Source organism: Pipra filicauda, unplaced genomic scaffold (assembly GCF_003945595.2).
Source record: "Pipra filicauda isolate LSUMZ 115617 unplaced genomic scaffold, ASM394559v2 scaffold663_size174747_pilon, whole genome shotgun sequence".
NCBI lineage: Eukaryota > Metazoa > Chordata > Aves > Passeriformes > Pipridae > Pipra > Pipra filicauda.
Window position 1 is genome coordinate 54,023 of NW_024104824.1, and position 27,431 is coordinate 81,453.

The 27,431-nt window shown below is 37.6% G+C and overlaps 1 protein-coding gene across 1 annotated transcript in view; it reads left to right on the forward strand.

The window, feature by feature from the left end:
- NVL (nuclear VCP like) overlaps positions 1 to 24,566 on the forward strand; it is a 37,991-nt gene extending 13,425 nt beyond the window's left edge. The window contains exons 13-23 of the mRNA XM_027738960.2: positions 408 to 678; positions 2,917 to 3,135; positions 3,768 to 3,872; positions 4,661 to 4,723; positions 5,913 to 6,032; positions 6,738 to 6,837; positions 13,786 to 13,892; positions 17,550 to 17,626; positions 19,123 to 19,211; positions 22,043 to 22,113; positions 23,664 to 24,566. Of these exons, the coding sequence (XP_027594761.2) occupies positions 408 to 678; positions 2,917 to 3,135; positions 3,768 to 3,872; positions 4,661 to 4,723; positions 5,913 to 6,032; positions 6,738 to 6,837; positions 13,786 to 13,892; positions 17,550 to 17,626; positions 19,123 to 19,211; positions 22,043 to 22,113; positions 23,664 to 23,708 (1,267 nt within the window). The 3' untranslated portion in view covers positions 23,709 to 24,566. The remainder of the gene's footprint in view (positions 1 to 407; positions 679 to 2,916; positions 3,136 to 3,767; positions 3,873 to 4,660; positions 4,724 to 5,912; positions 6,033 to 6,737; positions 6,838 to 13,785; positions 13,893 to 17,549; positions 17,627 to 19,122; positions 19,212 to 22,042; positions 22,114 to 23,663) is intronic.
- Positions 24,567 to 27,431: the final 2,865 nt, after the last annotated feature.

Below are 27,431 nucleotides of genomic sequence, written 5' to 3' on the forward strand. Positions count from 1 at the left end.
ACAGACTATGCAGACTAATGTAGTTAGGAACACAAAGTTAAATATCTTAATGGATAACTTGTGTGCATCTCTGTGGTACACTCTGAGACCTAGTCTGTCGATTTGGAATCATAAACTGAAGTTTAAAGAATCTGTAATACTTAGATTCACCAAAACTGGCTTTTACCCACCGGTCGGCATTGCCTGGTTGATGCTGTTAGTTTTGAAGAAGTAAAAGGAAATATATAGCACATTTTTGTGGATTTCAGTGTTCGTTACTTCATAGTTGAGCGAAAACTTCCCGCTGTACTTTTTCAGTTCAGGTGGACTGAAAGAGTCCTTAAATCCATGCTGTTTGTTTTCATACATACTAAAAAAACAAAGCTACAGCTTCACCTTTTCTTTTTTTATTCCCTCTACTCAATTAGAATTCTTCAGACTTTGTGTCGAAAACTTAAGCTCCCCGAGTCCTTTGAATTCCGTCACTTGGCACGGCTGACTCCGGGTTATGTGGGAGCCGATCTGATGGCGCTGTGCCGAGAGGCAGCGATGTGCACAGTGAACAGGGTCCTGATCAAATCTGAGGAACAGAGAAGGAAACACGCACAGGCTGGAGGAAACACAGCTGAAGAAAGCATGGGAATGGGAGCAGACATCCTGGCGGAAGAGGGCACCAAACAACTAGAACTTCCTCCTAAGGTATTTATTCCTTGAAGCATGTATTTCTAATGTCTGAAGGGTTGAGCCATTTTATAATTATAAAAGTCGTTGCTCATGAATTTTCAAACATCTATGGCCAGTGTAATATTAAATTTAGTTTTAGAGATGTCAGCTACTAAGACAGGAGCTTAGCTCCTAATGACCCATGTAATGGGTCTGCATAAGTGGCTCTCAAAACCCAGTCCTCCTAAAAGTCACATTCATGTTTTATACAAGGTGTGGTTTTTCCACTGGATTTTTTTGTTGTTGTTTGTGCTGTGTTGTTTTGTTTTCTAGCAGAGCAGAGGCTAAAAGGGCAGCTGTATCTCTCTTCAAAAGTATGTCAACTGTTAACAGAATTTTAAAAATATTAGACTTGCACTGAGTTTTCTGCACAAGCTACTTGCTGTGCCCTCAGTGAAATCTCTATTATGATGCCTGGGGTTCTTCCCTGACTTGGTCGAGTTAGAGTAAATATTTAAGCAGTCTGCGTTTTCCCTCCAGCTATGTGTTTACTTGAGGTAAATCAAATTTGTATCTAGTACCTGTACCAAGTTTGAGGAAGAGATGAGCTGTTAATTTGCAGGACACCTGGAACTCTGTTGCAGAAAATAGCATTTCTAGTGCCAGAATTATTCTATGGCCCAAGTAACATGATGTGGTTAGTGAAACACAACAACGTTATATAGAAATCCTTGGGCCTATTTCTCAAAACGTGGAGTCTGTATGTGCCTTTATGATGTGCAGGCTTCCTAAAGATTTGCCTAGAGAAGTAAAAAAAAGTAGGCTTAAATCCACATTGTACTTAGATTTTGTTTTTAGAGGGACTGACAAAGAAATCTGTTACCGTAATTGCAAAATCCAGTGTAAAAAGCTGTAGTAAGCCTTTGTATTACTGTAACATAACCATACTGCAAACCTCCCAGTGTTTCCTGGGGCCTGATGCAGCCAAAAGAAAGTGGGGAAGGGCAGGTAGTTGCAGCTTTTATCAACATCACCATCATCAAAGGGGTCATTGAGAATGAGGAAGTCTAATCCTAACAAAGCCATATTTTGATAGCTGGCAGGAGGTTGACATAGTCTAATACAGGGTATTGTCATTAAAACCCTTTTATTATGTTTATAATGGAAAAATAAACATACAAAACCTTTAAAAATCATTCACACAATTCAAGTAAACAAACCCAGTGGTCTTGGCTATTTCAGAGTTTCTCTTAATGGTTCTGTTAAGAAGAGGAGGGAGGGCTTAAGAGGGATATCAGACACTATAAAGACTTCTGTTTCTTTTTGTTCAGTTGTAGAGCTGTCCTGGTTGAAACTGATAGGAAGTGATACTTTTCCTGTATACCGCTGTAGGAAAAGTGTTGAAACTTAACAGAATTTTTACTTTTTTCTCCCTCTATCTTATAGTGAAAATCCTGATATAATTTTACTCGTGATGCAGTACCAGTTTGCTTTGATGCTGCCTCTGTGTATTAGAACAGTATTTATGTATTTATGTTGCGAAGGTATAAAGTTCTTGGATTAAGTATTTTCTAGGGTAAGGAACTTCCCCAGTAAGGAACTGACTGGGGAAATTGGAACTTACCTCCTTGGGGCACTGTGGTCTGCAACGTGGAACAGTGTAGAAAAGCATTACCCTGCATCTCTGTTCTGTTTGCCCAAACTTAATCAGGGTTTGATTACAAAACCGGGTCTAATCAGGCTGAGGAAATGAGTTGATGACTTGAAATCAGACTGTGTTAAATAAAAGTGTATATTCTAGAAGTGTGTTAAGAGTTTTAAAGGTTTACTTGTAACTGAATATTCTGCAAATTGTTGAAATTGTGCTGTTCAGCAGAGTTTTTCACTTTTCTCTTGAAAGCAGTTTCTTGTTAAAAACAGAATTAATACATGTAAATAATACATAGTTTGGAAATTTCAGCATGGAAATAACTTTCTCCTAATCGGTGTGGGAGGAGCAGTAGGAAGAATTGGAAGACAAAATACACATGCTAGCTCAGTTTCTGTATATCTAAATCAAGATTTTAGCCTCACTGAGTGCTTTCACTTGTGCTAAATGTACACAGAGCTTTCCTGGAATGTTTTTATCATTATTATGTAGAGTACACATAAAATATGTAAATCACTATTACTGTGGTTGATAGTTGAAGTGTTGCTTTGAAAAAGCCCTTAAAATGGTTCTTGAAGTCCAGTCTAGTGCATAATCTTTTTGTTTTCCTTTCCATGTACCCTAAGGATGAATTGCAGAGACTTTTGGATTTGCTGAAGAAGCAAGACCCCTTGCCTGAGGAGCAGCTGCAGAAGCTGTGCATTGAGATGAATGATTTTATTGTTGCACTGTCATCAGTGCAGCCCTCTGCCAAGAGAGAAGGCTTTGTCACAATCCCTGATGTGACATGGGCAGATATTGGAGCCCTGGAGGATGTTCGGGAGGAGCTGACTATGGCAATATTGGTATGTCTTAACCTTACTTTCAAAGATTTCTTGCACTTCCCCTTATGCAGGAAATAAAACTGTGTTTGTTTTTAAAATTTATTTCAGGCATAATGTTCTGCTCATGAATTCTAATGTGCAACAAACTAGAAATTTTGCAACATCTTTATTTAAAAGAGTTAGGCTTGTGTAATTTGCTTTAAAATTACCTGTATTTAAATACATGTAAAAGGGCATGTATTTAACATTTTGCTTTCTGTATTCATGCTTGCAGTGTGTTTGTGTTGCTCAATCTTTAAGTAGTCTAAAAGTGTTGTACCACCAACCTTGGTTATGCAACTGCCAAACAAAGAATTGGAGGCTGCTTAGCTGGAAGCTTAGCAGTTTTGCTGCCAGAGGGTTTCTTAACATGAGTACCTTAAGATTAGAACTTGGGTAAATAAAATCTTTGCCTCTCAGTAACGATACTTCTCCCATTTTGGGGTACTTATTAGTGCAAGATAATAAGATGCCGATCGACTCTTTATTCTTTTAGCCTATAAAGAATTGGAATAAAGAACTTGCTTATGAATGATTTTTCGTCCAACTGTGCCTGAAATTAAAAGTTTGATATTAGCTTTATGTCACAGGTAACTATGATAATTTCTTTTTAGGCGCCTGTGCGAAACCCAGAGCAGTTTAAAGCTCTGGGCCTGACTACTCCAGCTGGTGTCCTGCTGGCAGGGCCTCCAGGATGTGGCAAAACACTGTTAGCTAAGGTAAGACATTTTCTAGACATAGTTAAAAATACTGGAGAATCTTCTTGAAGTGGATGGTTTTGTAGGAGTGACTGAATCTGCATGGTGGTGCCAGAAGTTGGGCTTTTGTACCAGTTCTCATCAGAAAATTAAATTTAGGCCTCTGTGCTGAAGTTATTTGATTTTCTTGTCATTAAGTTACAATTTTGCTTGAATTGAGAGGGAATTACTGCAAAACTTGAAGGAATAAATTGATTGAGAAGAGAGAAGCAAGGATGAGAAGAAACTCTATTGAATAACCACTTCTATGGAATATTTCACTGTAACTAAATTATATATTTGGAAGTACTCTACACTCTACTGTACTTATGTAATTGTTGTATTTACCTTACTGAAAATACTTTTGTTTTCCTTCATGAGCATTTCAGTTCTTACAGGCCCTCCATGTAAATGTAGATAATTGTTCAAGTTTCAGATTGTCACTCACCTTTGTCTTCAGATGCTCTTATGTAGTTTCATATCTCCTTAACTCCCACTAATTATTGAGAATTCTTCAACTGATATGAGAGGGGATGGAGTGTGAATCTGGAGCACTGCCTCATCAAAGAGAGAACACCTTGCTAAATTCCCTGCTCCCCTCCCACTCTTAATTGCATGTAATTATACTTTGTACTGTTTTCTGTATTTTACAAACAGTTGATAACTATGTTCCTTCCCTTATGTTTGTTTATTGCTTCATGGACAGAACCAAAGAAGCCATGATAAATGTGTGTTTTACATATATGCATCTCTCTTTGCCTTTTTGATAGGCCGTGGCCAATGAGTCTGGACTGAACTTCATATCTGTGAAAGGTCCTGAGCTGCTAAATATGGTATGTGCTAATCATTGTGCTTTTGTTATTTATGGAATTCTTGTCCAAAGTGGGGCAAGGAAAATTCCTGGTAATCACACAACTGATACTGGTACAACTAAAGTTGCCTTTATTTAACCTCAGCTTTAAGTTTTTAAGCAGTGAAGTTGTTCATGTGAAAAGGAAAAAGCCATCTGTGTAGTTTAAGTATATTTATTGGTTTAAATTACCGGGCAGATGGAGCCTTCTTGACTAAAGTAGGATATCTGAATAACCAATTAAATGCATCACTGCTTATGTAGCATGTAGATTTTAAATGTCAAGAGATAAAAGTGCTCTAGTTCAAATTTTTGCAGCACTGGGCTTAGAAGTGTTGTGATATAACTTCAGTCTCTTTTGGAGTCAAGAGAGTGTGTTTAACTGAGCAAGACGTCTGCAGCCCACATCTCAAAAGATCATGGCAGTGATCTGTTTATCAGTAATGTGGAAGCCAAAATCAATATACTGGATTTGATTAATCTCTTCTCAAACACTTATTTATGTGTATTTCAAGTACTGATACAGGCAGGAAATACAGCACTTATGTTAATTAGGAGCCCTATTTCCTGGTGGAATGCAGCGAAAATGGTTGGCTGTGATTCAGAGACTGTGTTAACACATAAATTGAATCAAAACATGTTTGTGTGGAAAAAATTAAGTGTTTGCATTTATAGTTTTGCAGCCCCTGCCCCTACAGTTCACCATTCAAAGTGAAATGCTGGCTGACTCTTCAGTTCCCTACTGCCAAGCCTGTGTCTTCAGGCAACCACTCTATGAACTTCAGATGTTCATTGTGTTCACATTGCTCACTGGGTTTGTTCGTGAACAGTGGAACAACAAGGTCCTTAATTAAGACCGTATTTGTTAGTTCTCATCACCAGAATGATGGCAAGTTACATTTATTCCCCTGAAAGGAGGAATTCTATTAAACTCTGAATGTACTGCAAACTGTAAAAAGTGAACTAGTGATAATTAGTTCCTGTGTAAATCTTGATCAGTAGGGAAACAGAGATAACAGATTGTTACCAGAAGCAAACTGGTTAGTAGGTTGCATTTCTCCCTTGCGAAGTACCTCATATCTGTTTAAAACTATGATTTCTTTTTACCCAAGCAAAATCTTCATGTCTTACATTGTTCCAATGTAATTTGTCTTTCTTTTTATTTTTTTTAGTATGTTGGTGAAAGTGAACGTGCTGTACGTCAGGTATTCCAGCGTGCCAGGAATTCAGCCCCTTGTGTTATATTTTTTGATGAAGTTGATGCTTTGTGCCCTCGGAGGTCTGACCGTGAAGTGAGTCTGTCTTAAAATATCTCCATATCTCCATAAATAAATAATTTCAGTTGCAGCTTTTTTTTTTTTTTAGCCACGGAAGTACCCAGAAGGTATCAGTATCTCACAAGAAAAGCAATCTCTTAGGCATTCTGTTGTTTGAGGAAAAATATTTTGGTCAAGTTTTATAAAGCTTAATACTTTTTTTAGTACACCTATATAGAGAAAATATCCAGAGAGATTCAGGTTAAGCTGTTGAATTTGGTTATAATATGTCACTACTATGGAGTTAAATGTTAACTCTCAGTAGCTCATCTGATACTCTCTTTCAGAGGTTTAAATATTTGAGAACTTTTTTTCTCCTCAAAAAAATGAATACTGAGAAATTTTGTGTTGTCTTTTTGAGGTAGATGTCAGAACAATTAGTATAAATACTTGTATGTACTTCTTCAAGTGAGCACTTTAGTTTGAATTGGAAAGAAGAGGTTTGCCACATGTTAAAAGTGTGTGTCGGGTGTATAGATAGCATGAATTTGGGATGGAAACACGCTAAGAGTAGGATGGAAGGAATCCAGAATGCAGCTACAGTGAAAGTGTGAAAAAGAAACTTTTTCTTTGAGTAGTATTTCAGTGCAGGGAGCTAGTAGATCTTTTGTTTCTTTTACTTTGAAATATTCACATTCCCACCATTTCCTCAATTTTGTTGACAAATTTCTCCTTTTAAAGTCAGGAGCCAGTGTCCGAGTAGTTAACCAGCTGCTCACCGAGATGGATGGTCTGGAGAATCGTCAGCAGGTTTTCATTATGGCTGCCACAAACAGGCCAGGTAAGGACCCAAAAATCATAAATGAGAAATCAGACATCCTTGATTCTCTTCTAATGAAATCCCATGTTCTTAAATATTTGAATTCTGTAACTAAGCTTGTTCTGTCCTTAAAATTACAGTGTCTGCTCAAATCCAAACCTTTTCTGCTCTGTTAATCTGTGTCATGTTCATGTGGCAGTGTGAGATGAAGCAACTTCTTTAGAACGTGTCTTAATTAGCATGTGGTACCACTGCTGTAAAGTGCTTTGAAAGACCTTTGACTGCTTTGAACTTTGCATTATCTCCTTGGAACATAAAAGAAGAACAGAGAACTAAAATGTAATTTATGTAATTTTTTAATTCTTAAACTGATTTTCTGTCTAAAGCAACCTTAGACTCTCAAGCCTTCTACATGGTGAAGGATGAGCAGTAGGTGCTTAAATCTGTATCTGCTTGTACCAGTTCTTTAATTTAAAGTGGTAAATTTTCCTGGCATGAATTTGATGATCCTGACTTATCTAATCCAATGTAGAATAGAGAGTAAGGTTATACAATGTAGCCCATCTATATATAGATGCAGTTGGATGTACCAAGGGTGTTCTTACCAGTGTCATCAAGTTGCCTTAGGAAAGAGATCTCTCCCTAAATTAGTTATGCTAGTGCAGGCATTTCTATCAAGCAGGCTTATTTATTCATGTTTCTCAAGGGTTTCATATCTAATTACTGACTTGTCATTATCTCTGACTGGTAGCTTGGGCTGGGAATTCCAACACTTCTGAAGTTGAGGAAGCATCCAGCTTTACTTCCTGCAGTTCCACCTCAGCAGGATATACACGAGGCCAGTGCTTTTAGGGCTGGTCTGTGTGTGTGGCAATGTTCTGAGCTCAGGATTCCTTTTGTGGAGGCAGCTGAATGCAACACTTCAGTAGCTTCACAAGGGCCAGTTTAGAATAAATGTTGCTCAGATGTTAATTTCGAGGTATGAATACTTGTTTGTGGCAGGTTTGTCCTAATTCCCCGATTTAGATTTACACTGATTCAGTACTTATGGGTCTCATTTTCATGCATATGTGAAATCTGTAGTGTTGTTAACCCCTCCCTTTAAGCCTTATACTGGATGCATTTTTACCATTAAGTTGTTATAAAGTACCTCTGGAATGGTTTGAGGATCTCTTTTTCTTTTTTCTTTTTTTTTTTTTTCAGTTTTAAGAAGTCTCTATTGCCTTGTTCAGCTGCAGTAGCAGATGTACTGTTTTACCATACAGAAATAGTTAAAACTACAAAACTTCCCTGAATAATGATGTTTGGACTAATATTTGAGGGCAGCTGGAAAATCTGTGAGGCATGAAATTGGTGGTGTATTACTAGTCAGTGACATCAATGAAAAAAAGTGAATTTGAGTTAAAAATGCCAAATGTAAAGAAAATGCAAAGGCAGGGATAACAAATACAATCATCCAATTAAAGGGTATAAATGTATCTGCAAATTCTGTAAAAGGAAATCAGTTTCATCTTGATAAAGATACAAAGAGTTGTTTTGCCAACATAATAAAATAATTTTTTCTGAATGAGCAAGCTTGGCACACCCAGCTTCTGCTAGAGGAGAGAGTTATTCATGCAGTTTGGATGGGATGGATCTCTTGCTTCAGAAGGACATCAGCTGTGTGTATGAATAACATTTTGGATAGGTTTAGACCATAAATTTTTCCTGTGATATCTGCATTTGTCAGTGTGAGAAAATACAGTTTCCAATTTATGCAGCTTTTATCAGAGCAACTTCTACTGAAGTTGGGGTTAAATTGGGGAAATGATTTTTCTCAGTTTATGCACTTTTTATTGGGCCTAGGGAAGAGGCATTGTTCACCAAATTAAAGTTTTCTAGTATGGTCTGGTTAGTTTATAGGAGCACACTGCAGGTAGTGTCTGTTCTAGCAGAGCACTCTTACTGCCCTAGGAATTAAATCTCTAAGCAGAGACCTGTAGGGGAAGCACAGCTTATACTGGCTACTATATTTAAATGATTCCCACAAACAATGAAAGTTGCAGTGCCTGAAAAGGTCTTTAAGTCTGACATTTGTATGACAGATTTTTCTGTCATAGTTATGATGAATAGAGGTGCTGGTGGGGGGATTGTGTTACATAAATCTGAATAATATACTATTACTGTGAAGTGTGAGTTCTCATGTTTTTTAATTGATGTTAGTGTAATTTATTGGGAGAGAAAATGGCTTTTCAAGACGCTTCTCTTCTAGAGTGGTTGCAGGCATGCTAGCTTTGAGAGTTGTTTGCTGGTACTGTTCATGTTAGTGTGTGTTGTTAGCACTGTCATCTCAGAGACTAATATTAAATAATAACAGTAACAACAACAATAATAACAATGATAATAATAATAGCAGTAGGATAGCAGTGGCTCAACCACCTTTGGCACCAAGGTATGTTCCTGGCACAGCAGTTCCAGTGTGGTGCTGGCATCTGTGACAAGGTATTATTGTGAAATGGTGGTGTTTTATATACCCCATATAAAGGGGGTTAGGCTCAAGACTGACAACTTCTTTTTTTTATAAGAGCTTTTAAGGACTTGGAAGGCTCTAATTCCTGTTTTACCAAAAGGGTAGGTAGGCACAGTAGATTGGTTCCTTTGTTTATCATATACAATCTGCAAGTGGTAATTCTTATTCTGGCAGTGCTGAAATAAGCCTTTGATGTGCCCTAAAAAGCAGGATATTTGGATGTTTTTTGCATTTACTCAGTGACTTTGAAAGTCCTCTGTAGATATTTCTTGACTACTTCTAAATTAGCAGGGATGCAGAATTCCCAACACGATCTCTTTCCACCTAAATGCAGAACCAATGTCAAGCTGTCTGAACAGGATTAAACTTTTAAGCACTCAATGTCATTAGAGAGAGAGGAAAAAAAAAGGAGGCAGAAATATCTTGTCCTGTTAGAACCTTTATGGGTCACAATTATTTTATTCTTTTTCAGTCTACTTCCTTCCCGAGATCTGAGATTAAATACTACAAAACCATCAAGTACTACTGTTAAATAATACCTATAATATCCCACAAATTTCTAGTTATCAATGTGAGTTTCAGCAGATACTGCTGCTTTCTGCTCTTCTCTTACTTCCCCAGGCTTTGAGCATTTATAAACTCTTAGAGAATTTACCTGGGATCTAAGGAATTGATGTAACATGAGGAAACGGACAGGAAAGAAGTGAAACACTACAAACTGACAGTGCTTTTAAGCTTGATGTGAAGTGTGATGATGTCTTTGCTTTTCTTCATGGCCTCTTCCTCCAGCTTTTTTTAATTAATTCTTGTAAAATTCCCTGCCTGCTCTTGTCTTTCAGAATGGTCCTAGTTTCAGTGAGTTCTGTTTTTCTTCTAGCAAGTTTGTCAGTTTTCTAGAGCTGTTCACCTGAACCACGTGTTTTGAAACACAGTAAAAAAATCTTCAGTCTTTGACAAGTTACGGTTTTGTTTGGGGGATTGTTTGTTTGGTTTTTTTTACCTGTTTATACATGTTGCTGAATTAAAGGCAAGATAAGATCTAAGAAAAGCACTTAATACATGAGGCATGGAACAATTTCTTTCATAATAGTTCCAATTCACATAAATTATATTTCTGCCTTTCAGCAGCCCTTGAATGTTACATATCTTTCACAGTAACTTCAGTTGTTAACTACAGTGTTCATCTGGAGTCTCAGAAAACCTTTTAGGGCTTCTGATCCTGCATTTCAGAACATCACAAATGTGAGGGCCTAGATCTCATATACTTCAAATGGGATTTTTTAAATGCTCTAGTAAGTACAGGAGAAGTTTGATGGGCTCAGCACAGTAGTCATTGTTGCTGGTATGCACTGAACTTCTGTAAATGTGGACTCCTGTAGGGTTAAGACATGAATAATCAACTGGAAGTTCTATTGTACAACAATAGAATGTCAAAATATAGGAATTCATGCAAAGATACTTTCAATAGAATTCAATGATTCTGTAAAATTTTGCAGTAGTTTGAAGAGCAGTGTAGAAAAGTGAAATATTACATAATTCTCTAAAGATTAGTGCCTGTTTTAACCTTTTAAAATAAAGCAAGGGATGGATATACTCCAAATGTCTTCTTATGTAATTTTGTCAAATTATTTGGAAAATGATACAGTGTCTTCTAATGACACAGTCAATGCCATTGACCACGTCCGAAAGACAGAAAATTATTAGTTGGACATTTCTCTTAGTAGAAGTATAGTCCTTCTGTGAGACAACCACTTGGAAAAAGGAGTGTTGTGTTTTATCACATTTCCATGCTTCGCTTTCCTTCCAACTTGAGAGATAATAATAGGCTTTGAAAGAGGTATCTATGATAACTACCTTAACTTCATTAAAATGTTAAATGTATCTAAAATGAGTTGACTCTCTTCTGTTTAGATAAGTTTTGAGATAATAGATATGGAGAGAGCATTATGATTTATCAGGGTGGAATGCTTTGAAATTCCTAAAAGGAGAACATTATTCAGTTTTTTTAAATGGATATGAAGTGGATCTAATGAGTAAATTTGTCCAATAAGTAAATACTAATTTTCTGGGTTACGTGACATGAATTTTCAAGAACTTCAGGCCCAGGTCTCAACCAGAAGAGTGAAGTGAATGGATTCCTAAGGAGATGGGGAGTGTAGGTCTGTGTTTTCAACTTTGGTGTGGCCTTGTTGTTGTAAACCACCATTACTGCAGCTTATCTGGTTAGTGTGAGTTGTGGTACCTCTTTGAATGCGGGCAATGTTAACATTTCCATGCAAAAAGAGGAATGCATCTTTAGACTGTATCACTGACCTCATGCTGTTGGACAAATAGCATGGCAAGTACCATGTTCTCAGCATGCAGAATGGAAACAGTATTTTCTGTATCAAGCTTAATATTTTTAAAGAGCTTTTGGAACTTCAGAATGGGAAAATTGTCAAGTGCACGTTGTTGTAATGCAATCCTCATTGAGAGTATTTTTTTTGAGGTTTGTAATTGATATGTTGAGTGAACTTAGTCATCTTATATTAATAATGTGACAAGACTTCCATCCACAGAAACACAAAAACAGGAAAGTGCACTTGTGCCAAAAGCAAGATGCACAAACATATAAGTAACATGTTTTTGTCTGGCCTGCTGTGGCAGCGATTCTGTTTAACTCTTGTTTTATCTGGTCTGGATTAAATTAATACATCAAGGCATTCCTTTTTTTTTTTTTCACCATTGTTGTTGCATTTGCAATAGCTGATTTTTGCCTCCATAGATGCTTCTGCACATGATTGCTATACCATGGGAAAAAAAAAATATGTTTTTGTCCAAGAGAAAGATAATGGAGTTGTCCTTTAAGCATAAGTGAGAGAGTAACTTGAACAAGACTATGAGCATCTCTAAAAAGTGAATCAAGACTGTATTATAGTAGGATCAAGTAGTCCAAGTCTTGACAGTGTTAAACAAGCTTTTTTCATTTGCAAAAATGGGATAGCTGTGCTTCCATCCTGCGGTTTTAGGGCTTAGGTGGTGTTCTCTTTTCTTTAAAACATCTGTACCGGAAGGATTAACAACTTCACTTTTCCCAGTTCTTCACTGTTGGTAAACCCAAATGCACATAGTTTGTCTGTCAGCTACATTTTGTCAAGAGGGTGTAACGAATGTGAGGGTGTTGGCAGCTTTATTTGGAGGCCTTGATAGCTTCCAGTTTAAGACTTAGATGTAACTATCAACTGTTACTTCTGGGAAAGGTTCAGGCAACAGGTACCTCACACATCCTTATAATTCACGTGCTTAAAACCAGTCTGTTATAGTAAAAGTACAGTTTTATTTATATCTTCTGTGAGTGCTTTTGTGGCTTTGCTGTTCACATTACTGTGGCATGTAGGATATAGAGTCATAGAATCATTAGGTTGGACAAGAATCTCTAAGGTCATCAAGTCCAACCATTAACCTGGCACTGCCAAGTCCACCACTAAACCAGGTCCCTGAGCACCACATCTACATATCTCTTAAGTACCTCCAGGGATGGTGACTCAATAGAATTCCTTAGTGAAACAGAGCAATTAATATCATTATTGGTTTTTGGTAGATGGGGAAATAAGGCATCGAGAAGCCTTCAGAAACATAATGCAGGCAGTTTGTGCTGAAGTACAGAAAGGAATTGAGGCCCTTCACAGGTTATATGCCCTGTTTGTATCTGTTGTTATACCAGTAGTCAATATATCCTGACTTACTGTTTGTGGATATTCAGTCCACAGCCTGTGGTGCTAAAAGGCTGCTACACATTTCTGATATATTTAAGCTTTGAATGGTTGTCTAGAAACATTTGTGATAATTTTATCACAAAATAAATTAAAACAATAGTGTTTCTTACTTCTCCACACATAATAAATTTGGAGTCTGCAGTTCTTCCTGGGAAACAAATCCTGTACTTGGCAGCTATATTTTGTGTTTTCACGGATCTCCTATTTTACCATTCAGAAAACTAGTGTGCAGCAGAAATGCAAATGACCAGTAAAATTAAGTTTACATATGGATGGTTATGATTGGCCCTGTGTACTTGTTATTCTTGATTTATCACTGTCCCTTTCAAGCAGATTTGCAATACAGATAGAGTTCCTTCCAATAGAACAAACTGTTATGAATTAATGTGGAATTCCTCAGAAAAAATGTTCTACTTCTGTATTGCCAAATATAGAGTTGTATTCATTTGTGAAGAGATGAAACTGGTATTTATGAGCCATCGTTGAGCAGATGCAGCTTAACTGTACTGGGTAGTAGAGATTTCTACTTGACAAAGATGAAACTACTTCAGTCAGCCACTTCAATGCTCAGAGCTTCACATCATAGCACAAATGCTTCTTTGAATCCTGGTACACTTTTATGCGTGTGTTCCTTCTCATGTGTAGACTTTCCTAAGGGTGTGTCTCAGTTCTGGATGATTTTTTTCTTTTTTTCCCCTCCCTAAGATATAATTGACCCAGCAATCCTGCGTCCTGGTAGACTGGATAAAACACTCTATGTGGGTTTGCCACCACCTGAAGATCGACTGGCTATTTTAAAGACCATCACCAAAGTGAGTATTTGGAAATAAATCCTTATCTTGAAGTTGGGTGGAATGATTTGAGGCAAAGTAAATTTTACAAAGAATCGCAGGATCCTGTCTCGTGAAACACTTTCAAATATTACATGAGGTCATAAAAATAAACCATCAGCCCATCTGCTGTCAAATTTGCTGTGAAACTGCAAGGAGTTGATAAATCTTGAGTAAAGCAAACCTGTCAAACGTGGAAGCTGCTGCCTTTATGGTCACAGGTTGAATAGATTTAATTAAAAGATTCCTATCTGTGTGAGTTCTGGGCCTAGAAGTGTTTTCTAAGCTTTTTTTGGGGGGTTCCAGGCATTCACCAGAATGATTCACAAGCTCCAGCTGTATTTGCTCAACAGTAGTTGTGACATTTATTTGCATTCAGGATTAAAGGGAGCTTGTGGTGATAGAGGTTGTAGGTTAAAGTAAATGTGAAAATGTACAATATGTGCCTTCATGGGTCCTCCCTGTGGGTAACAGCACAATCTGCCACTTCAGCATTTTGGATTTTGGAATTCTATGTATTTCTCCAAGTATGGCACAGCAGTAATCAAGGCCTTAAAAAAGAACATACAAAGCATTATGAATTACTTGGATATTTCCTACTTTTCCAGTAGCTCAACACTGATTGTTAAGAGCAGGTGTTCTATCAGATATCTTTTTGAGCTGCAAAGGAGACAAAGTTTTCACTACAGGGGAAAGATAACACTGCATTGTGAAAAGTGTGGCAAAAATTATTTAATAAATTAGTAATAAAAGTTAATTCGGACTTGTGTAAGCTAAAGTTGTGGTGCAGGCAGTGGTTGATTCAGAATTCAGAGAGTGAGAACTCGTTCAAACATGTTCTTTCATGACAAAATGGTTGTTCAAAAGATGAACTCTCATTACAAATTCAGGATGTTAGACTTCCCTTCATTTGTTCTGTGCACTGCTTCAGGGATGAAAAAACATTAAGTATTCCCCCATTTGCTAGTTGCAGTAGATCAGTTTGTTTCTAAGTTTTATAAAAATATTTCAGTTAATACTTTCTACAACCGTGTTCATAAAGATGATTGACCTTTACAAGATGTTGAGAGAAATTGAGTGTAACATCCATGAATCATTTTTCTGTAAGGAATTATTATTTTTATTTTATTTGTTTTTTTTATTTTACAAAATTTATTTTTAAAGATAATTAGGTATGTGGGGAAATAGGGCAGGAAAGCTTGGTGTGAGACTTCACGGCGGGGGGGAAAGAAGATGGTATTAAACAGAACTGATTTCTCTCACTCTCTCACAGATTTCACCTGCTCTCACTCTCACAGCCACATATAGTGGATACACACATCCACCTAGTAGGGCTAGGATCACCTGTGGGAAATATGGAGGATAAGGAACTCTGTGTTGAGTCCTCACTTGATTTTTTTGGCTTCCTCTTGACTGGTGATGACAAACTGGTGGCTTGAGAGAACTGTTTTCAGTTTCCCTTTAAGAGTCAAACAGTTCAGAATTGTGCTTACTTCAGCTGCCATAAATCTTGGGTAAGGTTGCTGAAAAACATCTTTTGCTCCTCCTGGGAATCTTTGTGGCTACAGCCTTATCTTCCTGTTGGATAACACCACGAGGAGTGGCACATGGAATGTTGTAACCTTGTTATGATCCCATTGACAGAGTATTTTTGTCTTCTGCTGACAAGTAATCTTTGATGTGGCCTTATCTGTTTATGGGTCTTCTTGTGATATAAGCAACAAATTGCATCCTGTTTACCAGCTTGGTTTCTGTGGATCTTGTCACTGGTTATCAAGGCTTGTTATTTTTGGAATGCAAGATGCTTTCATGCCTACTGAATTCATGCTAGTCTGAACATTTTGGTCACAAGTCTTTGTAGTGAATGAGGTGTTAAATCTTTAAAAATGTGTAGGAGTTATCTGAAAGATGAACGTGGAATAGGGAGAGGAGAAAATGTGTTAAAATACCTCAATTTTTGTCAGATTTCATCCATGCATTATAGGCAAGGAAATTTGAAAAGTTTGAGTACGTGCTTGCGCAAGGCTAGAGAAAGAATGTTTGAGTGGCTTCTGGATGACAGTATGCATTCCCAGAAATCTCCAAGGAATACATGCACAGCATATGGAAACTGAGAACTGTTGCTGAATGAAAACATGGATGCTTATGAAGGCAGCATGAGGAGCAGAAAAGGGAGTTGGGAGGAGGAATAAGTCGTCAGGCAGACAGCCTAAATGTAGGTTGGAGCTTTGTTGTGAAAGAGTTTTGTTTCAGTTAACCTGTACAAATCAGTCATTTCAAATCGCATGTTAGTTATGCAAGAGAAGCCTGTCTTCACATGTTTGGGTTACCAGTGTAACATTCCTGCAAGCTGCATCAAGCTTCTCTGGTGCACAGACTGCTGAGCTTGTCACAGAGTAGGCAGAGCAAGAAGTGCCCAATGCATGTTGCTCCTCAAAGCCCTGGGTAAAACACTCCTTTTTAGCAGAGAAGGTGCCTCTGGCCTGCAGTTTCATACAACAGTTACTAGACTATCCCATATGAAATGGTATGAGGCTTCCTTGTTTCCAGGTTAAAGTCTCTCATTTTAGGATGTTTGGGTTTTGGTTTGTTGGGTTTTTTTTCCCTTTGTAACTGTTATTCTACCAAAGACTCATTCAAGATTCTTTCCTTACTGTGCCTAGTCCTTGACTATCCTAGTGTCTGTTAAGAATTCAAGGGGTTTAACTTGCCAGTTACTACAAACTGTGTTTTTTCCTCTTGAAGGTGTTGTGATAGATTAGTTCCTCTGAAGAAGTCAGAAAATAAGTATATGAATTTGTGCATTTTTGTCAAATGAGTTTCTGGCACAAACTTATCAATTGTATAAAAAGGTGTTCTCAACTGTCAAAACTCAAATATTGTTCAATGAGAGACATCTTGAATCCCTGCACTCTCATGATACTACTTTACTGTTGTCTAAGGGTAATAAGGGAGATCTCTAAGCTTATAGTGTTGGATTTTGTTGTCTAGTTTCAAATACAGTTTATAATGTTGGTCAATACTTTCTGCTGTTGGAGATGCAAAAATAATAACAAAACCCACTTCTGGGATCTTTCTGGAGGAAGCAGTAAGAACAGTATATGTAAACTTCTACGACATCTAGAATGGAAAACTTCTAAGTTTGAAAATTTATATCTGGAATATAAAAGATATACAGTTCATTCAGTCTTAAAAGTGATAAGACTAATTTTACATGACTCTTGCTTAGCTATTTGATTTCAACACATAGTAAAACTGGAGGAAGTTCAACTAAACAACACTACTGATGCAACCAGCTGTTATTAAAGGCACATCCCCCTATGGAACAGTGTCAGTGTTCCAATGCCCTGTGACAGACTGGTCAACATTTCCTTAGAGAAAATCTAATCTGTTGGTGGGAAGATAAAATTTAGCATTGCTTATTATTTCATAATTACATGGTTTTAAGCCTGCTTACCCTTCGTGTCAGTTTGAGATTAAATTTATTAGTGTTTAGATTAAATTTATTAGTATTTGTGGATAGTTCAGGAAATTGGTTAGACCCCAATATGATTCCTGATTAATGAAATTTAATCAATTCAGGGATGGCATGTATAAAAATGTTTTCCTGTCTTCTTTTTCTTACCTCAACTCCTTTAGGATGGCACCCGGCCTCCACTAGGTAGTGATGTAAGCCTTGAAGAAATTGCCTACAGTCAACATTGTGATTGTTACACGTGAGTTCCTTCTGGTTTTCACTTTAATATTTAATATGCAGTGCCAACGGTCTTCTGATGCATTTGAAAGTGTGTTATGTTGTTATTATTAAGTGGATCTCTTAATTTTCAGGTTTTATAAACTTTTGCCCTTAATGCTATTTTTCTTGCTTTTCACTTGTGCTTTTTTTCCAAGGAGTTGGTGGGAATATATGGATGCTAAAGTCTTTCTCATCTGGAATAGTCCTCGTCATGTTGTAAATACGGATCAGTGGAGGCCTCCTGATTTTGCTTGGTTTTATTTTATAATTCTTGCATAATCTGAGGATAAAAGAGCTCTCTTTAGGTTGTGGACCTATATACAATGATGATGAAAGCGAATTGGTCAAACAGCCATATCCAACTTGTTCTGTCACACAGCTGAAAGCAATGTTTGACAGAGCAATGAGGGCCCATTTCAACTTATGCTTTGGAATAGCAAGGTTTGGGTTCAGGGAAAGCTTGATGGCCATACCTGTCAGAACAATTTGCAATTACAGTCTATAAAACTTCAAAAAGCTTTAAGCTATTCACTAATTTATTAATACTTAATAATTTTCTGTAGTTCATAAACTATAAAGTTTATGACGTGCCACTTGTCGCAATATTACTTGGGAAAGATGAGTACTTTTTCTTTCTTTTTCACTCAGTGGACTTTTTTTGGTCCAGTGTGTGTGGGTTTTGGGCTGGATTTTTATTGTGGGGTTTTGGATTTTGTGTTTGTCATTTTTGATGTTTAGGTTTATTTGTATTTTGAGGTATGGCTTTGTTTTTTTTTGAGAGGGAGTTTGTTGTGGGATTTAATTTCTTTGGTTTGGATTTTTGTGAAATTTTTTTGTCTGGTTGGGTTTTGTTTTTGTTTTTTTTTAAATACAGCTGTATTCCTATCACCCCCAAATGAAGTATAGGGAGTTAATTGTGAAAATTTTTTTTAGTTCAATGACTTCACCAGTTTAAAGGCTTGTGAGAAGTTCAACAGCTTTCCAGCTGTTCCAGTAACAGGAAACTGGAAGTAAATACTTAAAAACACTGATCTGACCATGTTTTGTGGATACTGTTACTTTAGGAACATGTTAATTGTTGCTGCAGCTTTGAGCAACACAACTCCCTTTTGTAATAGTGATTTCATTTGAATCTTTCATAAGATTTATTAAAAAAAAAAGTCATGTTCCCACCAAGTGGCACAGTATTAATCAATCCCTTGGCATTTTTAAAGATGCTGAGTAGGATTTTTGCCTCTTCCCTTGCTTCCCATTTGTTTGATCTTAATCTGTGACTAATATCTGGAGGACGTCACTCCATAATGAAGGTTGCAGACTGAGTAGTCATCAGGCCTCTTTCCAATGTTCTTAAGATGAAGTTTTTTGACAGCACAACCAGTTTTTTACTGTCATTTTTAGTGTTTTGCCTTTCTATATGCCATCAGCAAAAGAAAGAGCACTTTATCCTAAAATCACCTGTTCTGTTTGTATCTGTAGAGGGGCAGACCTTTCTGCTCTTGTGCGCGAGGCTTCAATTTGTGCCTTGAGAGAGGAAATGGCCCTGCAGAATAATCAAAGCAAGAAAGGTAAGAAAGCTTTAAAAAAAATCTTAACAGTGACAAGATAAATGGAATGTAAAGTATTTAAAGTAGTTCAAGACAAGCATAAAGACATTTATGTATGTAACTAGTTGATGGCTTCTGAGCCAAATTAAAATTAAGTCAGAGCTGTTACAAGAACACATAAGCATCTTGGAAGTAAAGGTAGGGAAGAGTACAGGAAAGGTGGTTATGCTGAAGGTTCAGAAGAAACTTTTTTCTAAAAGAATTGAACCTTGTAGCCTTAAAGAAATGTTTCTGTTATAAACTGACAATTTATTTACTAGACTGAATACCTCTTTGAAAATTTCCACCTCGCTACAAAGACTGATGTATTTGCAGATTTGAGGGCAGTTGGAAGCAGCCCATATACTGATTCCCTACCTTTGGAACACAGTTGCATTGTGTAACTGGATAAAATTAGTTGGAAAATCTGAGTGCCACTTTTGATCTTTGGTGTTAGCTCATCAGTGGCTCCTGCCAGGACATTAACAGGGAGTTATAAATTGTTTCAAGTAGAGTGTGTGCCCTTTCATTATCTCTCTGCACTTTCTGTTTTTAAGTTCTATTTTCTTGTTTTTTTAAAAAATTATAGATTGAAACTTTATATAAAATGCCTGTCTGTCTAGGTTTCAGTAACTTTGTTATTTTACCTATAAGTCAAAATGCAAAGCTAAGATGGAGTTGTGACTTTTCAGATTATGTCCTTGGAAAATACATTAGGCTTTCATTATGCCCCTGATTTCTAAGAACCATGCTGGAATTTTAATGTCTTTGAATCATTCTTTTTGATCTAGTTCATATCCAGTCTCGTCTGGTTTTTGACAGTAGGTTAATAGAGGAGAATGTTTGTGTTCCTTGTTCTCAGGCAACCCATGTTCATTTAAAGGGAGGAAAAAAACAAACTATAAAAATCTTCCCCATTGTATGACTTGGTTACCTATTTTGCTTGCTGTAGATGGACAAAGCTCTTGATTTGAGATGAGAATTTATCCTGTTCATTTTGATAATTATACAGAATACAACAGGCTTCATTCAAAGATGTTCATCACTTGAATTCAGTGATTGCAGCCTGAGCACTCATGGTATGGATGTGTAGGCAGCCAGCAAGTCCATAAGATATGCATAGCTTGATCTGCATGTTTGTAGCAGCTGCTTGTTTGGAATGTCCTGGGATTTCCAAGGTGTCAGCCCTGACTGGTATGAAAGTGTGTAAGGTGGTTTCTAATTTGAGACCTTGATCATTTATATCCTCAAAAGGGTGTACACAGAGTGGAGAATTTCTTCCTTCACTGTTAGGACAGGACACACACAACTGACTCCCCTCCCACAGCCTGTGCTTGACTGTGGATGGGGGCTGTGTGTCCTCAGGGTCAGGGCTTTGCAATTATGGCTGTTCCTTTCTGTTCTGGAGAAACTCTGTTGCAACTTCTTGTTATACCTGATATTTTCCCTCTGTAATAAATTCAGGGGTGTGGGTTTTTTTAACACGAAGCAGTGGTTTGCTTGAAGGTCCTTGTAAAAGTGAAATGGAAAGGTATCCTTTTTGTGATAATTCTTAGAAGAATTCATGAATTCTACTTCCAACTTGAACAGGCCTAGGTGAGCTGATTATGTCATGAGCTGCCAGATAACTGCAGTTTGTCTCAGGGAAATTCCTAACAACTGCCAGAAGAGTTCACTATCATATGCAAACTTGGAGTTTCACTTCTGCCTCCCTTTTCCAAACCACTGAAGATGGTGCATAAAACTGATTCCAGCACCAATGCCTTAGACAAGTTCTCATTTTTAATGTAGTACCTTCCATTTGCTAAGTAGTCTTTTAGTATATTAGCAGAAGATTTTTGTTAAACTTGGACTCAAAATGTATTAATCTTTACAGTTTTTTCATGTTGGCACATCCCATTTCACATTGCAAAATAGTGGCAGTGAAAGCCAAGAGCATCTTGATGAAATAGTGGAAAAAATGCACAAAACTGATCCTAAAGTGTATAATTTGTATTTCTATCATATCTGATACCTGTGCATAGTGTTAGCATTGTAATGAATCTTTATAGCAGTGGCATCTTGGGATGCTTAGTTCTAGATTAAACAAGGTGATTGTTTGTGAAAGCAGAGGAATCCATGACCTATTTGATGTATGCTTACATACTGAAAAAACCTGTTCAAAAGGTTATTATTATGAATAATTACTGTGGATAGCTGCATTAAGGTCAAAAGGGCAATTTGCATAAACACAGGGAGTTGTAGAAGTGAAATTTTTAATCACTTCTGGGTAATGCCAGAGAAGGCAATGATATGAAGTCAGTTGTTTAGAAATTAGTACAAGTAGAGTGGTAACAAAATGTTTTCTAGGTACTTCCTAAATAACAGGGAAGCTTATTAAATATATGTAGAAAATAAAGTCCAGAACTGGAAGCAGCAGGATTTGAGACATTCCGTTCCAGAAAGGTTAAGGGACTTGATTTCTACCTGGATTTGATGTAAGCTGCAGTTTAACTCAGCATTTTTGAGAATGAAATTCTCAGTCTGCACGAAGAAACACCAATACCTAAAATAACTTTCTGAAACAAGTAGTTATTCTTTGGCTTAAGTTGCAACGGATAGAGGGATTAAGATCTTGCCTAAAATCAGAGACAGGAGTCTACATAAAATACAAGAGTTCAGGTGTTCATAACACTATTGAATTAGATCTCATCCAGTTGAGTAGCACATGCAGTTACTTAGGTTTCATGATTGCTGCCTTAAAATACACGCAACGGTCACTTGATTGTCACTTGCCTGCAATTTTAATAATTTATTATGCTTTGTTCTTTAAGGAGAAATCAAGATTTCCCATAAACACTTTGAAGAAGCTTTTAGGAAAGTGAAATCTTCAGTATCCAAAAAGGTAAGATAAGAGTGAAGTATGTAAGATGTGTTTCTCCCTGGAAAGGATACTGTTCTTATGCTGGAGACTGGAGGTCTCCAGCCTACTTGGTGGCAGCATACTTGGATGTATTTCAAACGGACACTACCTGTTTCTGCATTAAACAAACCTGGTATCTGTGTTAAAGTCAGAAATTAAAGCCTCCCTTTCCAGCTGCAGGTGATGCATTGCATGTAGATGCATTACCAAGATATCAAGGTTATCTTTTAGTATGGAGCCTTGGGCTTCTCACTGATCTTCCCACACTGGTGATTGACCTGGCCCTAACCTCTTATATCTGCTGAATTTTCAGTTAGAAGTCAAGGCCTTTAGACTGCACCACACCCTGCCAATACCTTTTCTTCCTTAGATGGATGTGACCCCCAAAGATGCTCAACCTTTTCTGGTCATGTGCAAGAGACATAATTTGGCCATAGGACATAAAATACACTTTATCATCTTAGTTATTTTGTATCAGTCTTTTCATTTTTGCATTTGTCAAGGAAGTTTGTTATAAATGTGTCCTCATGACCTGTTCTTTTTAATGACTGAAAGAAAAGCTGTTCAATCATCTTAATTATTATAACTGAGAAGTTAATATATATAGGAATTGTTATTGCTGCAGAGCTTGTCTATAGGCCTCTGTATGTTGCCAGGAGTGTGCTACAGCCAAAATACATTAATATATTCACTTTTAACACTAGCCAGGGAGGTTAAATCCATCTGAAGACTTGTCAGTTGGGTATTTTGAAATATCTTTTGCAGTACAAGATACTTATCTCTCATTTCCAGATGCTTCTTCCTATCTGCTAGACAAATTCAGTCTGACAAAACTCTAAACACCTTTCTATGAACACTGAAAAATTTTTTTAAAAAAGCTACTTGTCATTGATTTAGTGTATTTATCTCTTCCATCCCATACACATTTCTATGTTTGGTTAACTTGCTTGGTTTAATTGGCAAGACAAAGTTGTTTGAAGTTGTTTGAAGACAAAGTTGTTCTCAAACCAAAGTAAGTCCCTTCCCTTCTGAAGCCAGTTATTTCAGTGGAAGTATTCTGTTCCTCAAAACTGTCATTTTCAGGGACTAGTAAGAAGGGTTGAGGAGCAGTTACAGTTTTAAGTTAGACTAGCAAAAGATGATCTTGTCTGTTCAGTTTGGCAGAACTAGATGGGGGAGCAAAGTGTCAGTTCAGCAGCTCCCACGGTTAAGAGGGCAGTACCTTCTCAGTGAAGCTGCCATCTCACCTACTATGGCAATGTGGAGTGGAAGAACTCTGCCAGAGGCTTCTGTGGATTACACATCATTGGTGACTGTCACTGAAAAACCTAATTTATGAGGCAGGATAGTGGGCTTTTGCCTTGTTGTATTCGTTTGTAAGTGTTTTAAAATACAGCTAGTGGCTCATATAGCTGGCTTGTTTCACTTAGTTAAATAATACCTCAGTTAGTTAAATAATAAAATCACTTAAATATTGCATAATTTTTTACCGTTGTCTGAAGTACTTTTTCCTCCTATCTTGGCACCGTTAGGATCAAATAATGTATGAAGAACTGCATCAGTCACTGTGCAGGTGATACATCTGGACAATTCCCAAGAGACTTATTCTGCACTGGCGGAGAGTTTTGTAATGCCCACGCCTGGTTTCAAGAGACAAGTTGGAAAGAAGCTGTACTGTCTCAACTTTTATACTGCACCTGAAGATCATCATAACCTACTGCTCTAAACCATCCTTAATTTAACTGTCTCCGGAATAAAAGATATAATACACATCTCCTGCTTATAACCATTTACATTTTTAAAATGAATGCTTTTAGTGCTAAAAAGCTAATGCCATTCTGATATATTTAGTGCCCTGGAATCTCTGAGGCAGAGGCTAATTCTTCCAAGTGTTTGCACTGCTCCAATAGCTGTTTCCCACCATCAATGAAAATTGCTGTGTTTTCCAGAACAAGGACTCTGAAATAATCACTGGGAGGACAGAGCTGTGAAAGTAGAGTGGGAAAGTGCTGCAGTGCATGTTGTCATACCAATAATCCTGCCTTTTCCAACGACAGTGATATGTTATGATTGTGCCAGCACAGGTTCTCAGAGCTCCTAACAGCTTCCCTCTGCCTTATCAAAAGAAACTATCCACAGATGGCAGCCTGTCTCAGAGTTACCTTGGAGAGTGTAAACTTTGGAAATCAGAGAAGTGCTGTGATTTAACCTAAGAAACATTTGAAACAGTTAAGAGTTATTTAACAGTGTGGTTGTTAATTATTTCTCTTAGGCAAATCTGCAACAGCAAAAAAATTCTGTTACAGATTTGAATTTGTTAAGTGTTTGGGTATCCTCTAGAGGAAGGAAAATGATACTGTTTTAAAAAGCAGGCCAAGAGCCTCAATCTTTTTTTTTATTATTATTTTTTGAATACAAGAAATTCTGTCTTGGAAGGAGGGTCCTAACTTTCAGCAAACTGGGAAGTATCCAAGTTAAGACAGAACACTGAAAAATGATGGATACCGAGCAACCAACTTCTGAAACAAGCCTTAATGGATTTTTTTTTACCACCATCATCATTCTACAAAGTTCTTTAATCATTGATCTCAGTTCCTCTGATAAGCCCTCCTCTTCCTAAAAGTACTACAATCAGTCAAGGATCAGAAAAGGAAATGGGTGATTTTTGCTACTAAATTTCATAGAAAGTCTTAAGTTTGATAACATTAAACTTTAAAAATTATTTGAAGTCCTGAAATTTACATGTAAAAAACCCAGTGAAATAGTTTTTGTAAGCAACATCTGATCTGTAAGCATCCCCCCTACTTACTTAAACATTTAAGAGGGAGAAGATAATTTAATCTACACAAATCATAATTCATTTAAACACATAACCTGAACAACCTGGTCTAACTTTAAGGCTGACCTTACTTTTGAGAGGGAATAGTGCCTTTCCTCCTAAATTCTTCTCAGCATTGCTATCTAACAACAGATCTTGCTGCATATTTTTCCCCAAAGGTAGATGTGGAAGGCTATTACACATAACTAATCCCCACAGACTTGCACTTTAAAAATACTGACACTCATGGCAGCTTGAACTTAGCACTGTGATTTTTGCTCAACATGGTGTGACATTCCCTCCCTCTCCTAGGGAAGCTGGAGCCTCAGTGACTCAAATTCTGGCTGCTATGACTAACAAATTAAGTCCCTGTATATAAAGCAGAAGATGACATGTCTGCTTTTAATTGTAGATCCGGCTTGGGGCTTCAGGAATTACTATGATTCCCAGAAACCCAAGATGGAGAATCATTGTTTTCAATCAGTAGCAGGGTTGGAAGGGGATCTCAAGGATCATCTGGTCCAGCCTGTCTTGACAAAAGCACAGTCTAGACAAGATGGCCCAGCACCCTGTCCAGCTGCATCTTACAAGTCCAACATTGGGGAATCTACCACTTTTCCTGAGATTTTTCACACTGAAACCATCAGCTGTTGGAATAGTTTTCCTCATTTCCAATTGGAGGCTCCCCAGGAGTAACTTGCACCCATTACCCCTCCTCTTTTCCATGTGACTCCTTGTAAAAAGAGAATCTCCATCTTCTTTGTAGCCACCCCTGGAACATAGTGGTAAGGTCTCCCGTAAGCTTTCTTATCTCAAGGCTGAACAAACACAGTTTTCTCAGCCTTTGCTAATAATAATCCAAAGGAATCAATGATTTCTCCTTTATGGATATATAGAGAGGATTCCTACTACCATACTTGAGGATAGCTACGGTTGATGAGCTTAGGAAGGAATGAAGTTCTCAAGCCCTGGCCTATTCACTTTAAAATTTTCCTTTACTCTCACAATGGTATTATTCCTGTGTATATATGGAGCAAGAAAGAAGGAAATACTGTTCAAGGAATCATAATAACAATTTAGTCTTGTCAAGAGTTCCAACACAAAACATGTTTAATATTCAAGGTGTCTCATGATCATTCTTCTTTCTTAACAGGTGATAATGGAAGGGGAAGTGGGGTACAGGAGGGTTTGAATTTACAGGAAAACCTGAAGTCAAGTTAAAAGCCAGAAAAGGCCAGATCAGTCAAGTGTCCATATCCTGTTTGCTTGCCTTGCCTGGGCTGTGTGTGCATCAAGGAGCAAAGACTGAACTGTTTGTTCACAGGAGCAGTGCACCCACACTGCTACTTTTTCTTGTGGGAAATTCTGCTTGGGCTATAGTATGTATCACTAAAAAACAATGATCCTTTGTACAGAAGAGATCCTTTGTACACAGAAAATGGGAGCTGCTTTAAGGAACTGAGCCTTTTTACGGAATAGAGACAAATATTTTGTTCTGCATATGCAGCTATCACCCCTCCCAGCAGACATGCCTAGAGGTTCTGCTTCTAGTCATCTTGTTTCTGTTGTGACAAGATCACGGTATTGTTCATCATGCCACTCTCCCCTCCCTTTTCCTGAGGCTAGCAACATATCTAAACCACAATAATGATCTTGTCCCAGAGCAGAGTAGGTGCTAACTTAAGCATGGATAGGGGTTAGAGGTAGTGCAGAGAACTGTCAACAGGAGGAAAAAAAAAAATCTGCCTTCATTCTTGGCTCAATAGGAAACTTTTCCCACACCTTTGTTCTGACTAAAGTCTTGTATACCACTTCAGGCTTCATTGTGAAATAGAAGATTTGCTCCTGAAGAGAACTGTGTGCTGAGTTGCAGGTTACTGTGCTAAAGGCACATGATTTAGCCACACCTATTTATCAGATTTTTCCTAGGATCTTACAAAAGCAACGTTGGCAGACCCAGAAGTGGCTCCTATGCCTTGCAGTGTGAGCTAAAACAGCAGAGCTTGCTTTGCCATAAGTCTTTTGAGACTTTCAAATTACAGAGGAGTACACTTTCCAGAAGCTGTGTCAGGCTACTTAGACAAGATTGCTGTTGGGAAGTGACTTTTCTCCTGCTTGTCCAGCAGGATTAGTATGGCAGCCTGCAGTCTACAACGCTGATGTTTATTGGTTGTTGAACTTCATCATTAAATAAGGAATGAACAGCTTTAAGCTCTCCTGTGACATGCCTCTTCATGTGATACAGGGAGTAAAAGTCAAGGAGGCAGAGGTGAATCACTGACCTCATAGTCTGACAGTGGCCACTTACCTAGAACAGATACATTTTGCAACACTTGCAAACTTTCATGTGTGTGTTATGTGCTCACCAGCTACAAAGACATCACCAGAAGAATTCTGAGACACACAACTGAAAGTCTTAACTAGTTTTCAACTGACCTCTAGTGCCAGGTGGGAAGTCTTGCCAGGGATCTGAAAGCACAGA